Source organism: Sinocyclocheilus rhinocerous, unplaced genomic scaffold (genome assembly GCF_001515625.1).
Source record: "Sinocyclocheilus rhinocerous isolate Xijiao unplaced genomic scaffold, SAMN03320098_v1.1 scaffold971, whole genome shotgun sequence".
NCBI lineage: Eukaryota > Metazoa > Chordata > Actinopteri > Cypriniformes > Cyprinidae > Sinocyclocheilus > Sinocyclocheilus rhinocerous.
This window is the reverse complement of record NW_015666552.1, coordinates 113,779-117,974: the sequence shown is the minus strand read 5'-3', so window position 1 is coordinate 117,974 and position 4,196 is coordinate 113,779. Positions and strand designations below refer to the sequence as shown.

Here is a 4,196-nt window from a genome sequence, read left to right as displayed (position 1 = left end):
CCACCAATCTGGGCTTGATGGCAAAGTGACCAAACTCAAGCTTCTCCTCAGTAAAGATACATGAAACCCTGATTGGAATTTACAAAAATACACCTAAATAAAAGATTCTCTGGTCTGATGAACCTCAATTCCTTGTTCATGTCTGAGGGAAACCAAGCACTGCTTATCACCTGCATAATACCATCCCAACGGTGAAGCAAGGTAGCGGCAGCATCATGCGGTGGGGTGTTTTTCAGCGGCAGGGACTGGGGAAGTGATCAGAAAAGATGGAAAGCTGAATGCAGCTAAATACAGAGATATCCTTAATGAAAACCTTGTTCAGAGCGCTCAGAACCTCGACTGGGCTGAAAGTTCACCTTCCAACATGACAAATACCCTACGCACACAGCCAAGACAATGCAGAAGTGGCTTAGGGACGACTCTATGAACGTCCTCGAGTGGCCTGGCCAGAGCTGGGACTTGGAGCCAATCAGACATCTTTGGAGAAACCTATAAATGGCTGTCCACCGATGGTCCCCAGCCAACCTGACAGAGCTTGAGATGATCTAAAGAGAAGAATGTCAAAAAACCCAAATGCAGATGTGCAAAGCTTGTTGCATCATACACAAAAAGACCTGAGGCTGTAATTGTTGACAACGTGCTTCAACTACGTTTTGAGTTAAGGGTATGAAGACTTGTGCAATGTCATTTTTTTTTCAGTGTTTCCTTTTTAATAAATTTGCAAAGTTGTGCTAAATCTGGGTTTTGCTTTGTCATTATTGTGAGTGGGGTGTAGACTTATGTGGGGGGAAAAAAAGTAATTTAAAGCAGCTTAACAACGCAACATAAAATGTACAAGAAAAATGAATGGGTATGAAGACTTTCTATAGGCACTGTACATACAAAAAATAAATAAATAAAATATATATATATTTTTAATCTATAGGGTCCTAGAAATGCGGTCCTGAAACTACAGCCTGTTTCTGGTATTGCAGGAATACCCTACTCACAACAACAGCTGCCCGGTAACGGCAGAACACAAAGCAGCGCAGCACGGACTTTGAAACCTCATATTTATTTAGTAAAATCATAGCCTTTTGAAGTTTAATCGTAACATTAAGCTGAATCGCAATTCGAGTCTGTACCCAAATTTAAGACCACTTGAAATCATAATTATGACTTCCTTGTACAATTTATGACTTTTTAAGGACCTGCGGGAACCCTGCTCAGAATAAATAAAGTCATACAGGCTTGAAACATCATAAGGATAAGTAATGAATTGTCATTATTACATCATTAACAATCAGTCAGTGTTGAACTGAAGCTCTTTGGTGGTGTTTACCAGGAAGATGGTGATTATGGTGATTTCAGGAAAAGTTCAAGCAGTCTCTATCTGTTTAGCTGTGTGTCATGTCGCATTTCCCCAGGAGCGCACGATTTCACGCCCACAACTTTATAAACGACATCAACACTTCCTGTCTTAAATCATGAGCCAAGGCAAAATGATTTGAAGGCAAAGATGATGTGTGAAGTGCGATAAAACTCGGATGAAGGTCACGATGATGACTATGCTTTAATCTGAACGAATGACAGCAGGATCTGATCTAACGTTACATGACATGATGATTTTAAGCTGTAACGTTACTTACACAATCCCCTCGAACCGGTGGACGTGAACATCATTGCCACTTACACGCAGAATATAACTAAGAAGACCAACAATATGACGAACCGAAGGCACTGGATTTAAAACGTATAAAAAGTAAAAGTTAAAGGGAAATCTCACTAGTAGAGAGGGAAAGGGGAAAGGGTACTGAGGATGGCGCCTCGCAAGAGACAAACTTCATCCGCGTCACTCCTACGAAATTGGCGTTTTCTTTTACTGTAGCCACTAGAGGCCGTAAATTAGTGACTTTACTAGGATAGGTAAAGGTTTGAAAGGTTTAAAAATGATTTAGTATGTAAAAGATTCAAATTTTGATATCATAATTATGATTTACCAAAGCATGATTTGTTATAAATAGCATAGCTGCTTACCTGAGAACTATAGCCGCTTTTCCACCGAAATTACCAGGAACAATTTGTCCCAGCAACTTTTTTTCCCCACTAGACCTGTCGCTGTCTGCGTTTCCATCGAGGTCTATAAAGTACCGAGAAGATTAGGCAAATAGTCTGGTGACGTAGATCTGCGCGCATTTTTCAATACCAAGTAGGCTACTTGCATCCACGGCACAAAAACACTAATAAAACTTATTTTTGGAAAAATACTTTGTATTACAAATCTTTATATTATTTTGCTTTCTATAAATGCAATACAATGAATCACAATCATCCCCGTGGCTTAAATTATTGGCAGTTTAGCGTTTAGTAAGTAATTTACACCAAAAAAAAAAAAACATCTATCCTTTCATGTCCGAAAACATTATTTCTGTCTTAGCCTACATTGCATAATAAATTCAGACAAGCTCAGTACTGACTTTTATTTTCATGAAATGGAATGTGTACAAAGGATTGTGGGTGATTGAAGGTCATGGAGGATACATCCCATGCATCCTTCAAATTCAGCTGAATGAAGGACGCGAAAGGAAGGCTGCCTTTCAAGGATCCTTGCGATTGAGACGGCCTTCAGCGATGTTTGATGACGTGGCAGTCGAGATATGCAGCCTTCCATAAGTTCAGTTTGGGAAACACCCCTTGTCTCTCCCAGACGCCACCCATGTGACTGGAAGCAGGTGGGTTCATGATGAAGGTACAGCCTAGCTCTTTCACACATTCTTGGTTCATTCCCTTCATCAACTCCAGAAACTCTCCCTTTGCACCAATAAAGTTGGTAGGCTACCTTGATCACTATGCAGCTGACTTACATTGCCACATATCGCAATGAAACAATGCAGTGCGTTAAGAAAAGCATCAGTGCTAAGATCATCCAGTACCTCAAGATGAACGGCCCTCGAACACATGCAGGTGAACAGGAGTCCGTATCTCTTCAGCTCTTTCCTTCCCTCTTTAACATAGAACGGCCCAAAGCAGTCCATGCCACTATAGGCAAAAGGAGGGGTAGTTTCTATCCTTTCCGGTGGCAGGTCAGCCATTCTTTGCTCCTGATTGCATTTTCTTAATTCTTAGCTTCCTACACTTTATGCATTTGTAGATAAGAGATAACGCTTCACTACTGCATCCCAAAATCCAAATGCCATTGGAGCGAATTTCATTCAAAATCATCCCTCGACCTTGATGTTGCACTTTCTCATGGAAGTTATGAGTAGATGAGATAAGTGATGACCTTTAGGAAGAATGGTCGGATGCTTGCCATGAGGGTGAAGCTCAGCCTGTGTCAATCTTCCCTCCCACGCGTAAGATATCATGATCATCAATAAACAGACTTAACTTGTACAGCTTATTGGAATGACTTGAATTAACTTCCTTCTCTTGTCTTAAAGGTTTGATTTCATTGCCGAACACTTCCTCTTGGACTGTACGAATTGTGAATTGCTCAGCATACTTTCTTTCTTCAAGTGTTGTGACTTTGTTGGATCTTTCTACTAAACCCTTCAACCTCCTCGCACAACGTTTGAGTCGAGCTATGGCTTGCACTGCCCTCTTCCAATCCGAAAACCTTTGTAGGCGATCTGACGTCTCTTCCTTTGCCTTGGTTGAATGAACCTGTGACCTTTTGAGTTCTGGGTCTCCTTCATCAACCTCTCCTACCTTAATGTCTTCCTTAGGGAGTTCTCTTTGCCTACTGAGCCTACTGTCATGACCAAATAAGGAATTTAGGAGTTGTGTTCGATCCAGATTTGAAATTCGACAAGCAGGTTAATGCTGTGGTTAAGAGTTGTTTTTTCCAGATTAGGTCTCTTGCTCGATTAAACCTATTTTGTAGATGAAAGATTTAGAAAAGTTATTAATGCCTTTATATTGTCTCGTCTGGACTATTGTAATGTTTTGTATGTGGGGTCCTATCAGACCATTATTTCACGTTTACAACTAGTTCAGAATGCAGCAGCTAGGCTGCTTGTGAGTGCTAAGAAAAGTCAACACATCTCTCATATCTTGGCCTCATTCAGATGGCTACCAGTGGGTTTCAGGATAAAATATAAGGTTCTGTTGTGGCAGTGCATGAAATGGCTCCTGCTTATGTGTCTGAGCTGATTACTTTCCGACAGTCATCTAGGTCTTTAAGAACAACAAATAAGTTGTTTCTTACTGTCCCACTA

At 40.8% G+C, this 4,196-nt stretch overlaps 1 protein-coding gene across 1 annotated transcript in view; it reads right to left on the bottom strand.

Annotated features, from left to right (window-relative positions):
* LOC107732706 (ubiquitin-associated domain-containing protein 2-like) overlaps nt 1-1,815 on the bottom strand; it is a 22,855-nt gene extending 21,040 nt beyond the window's left edge. Inside the window, exon 1 of the mRNA XM_016544119.1 lies at nt 1,629-1,815. Within this exon, the coding sequence (XP_016399605.1) occupies nt 1,629-1,662 (34 nt within the window). The 5' untranslated portion in view covers nt 1,663-1,815. The remainder of the gene's footprint in view (nt 1-1,628) is intronic.
* Nucleotides 1,816-4,196: the final 2,381 nt, after the last annotated feature.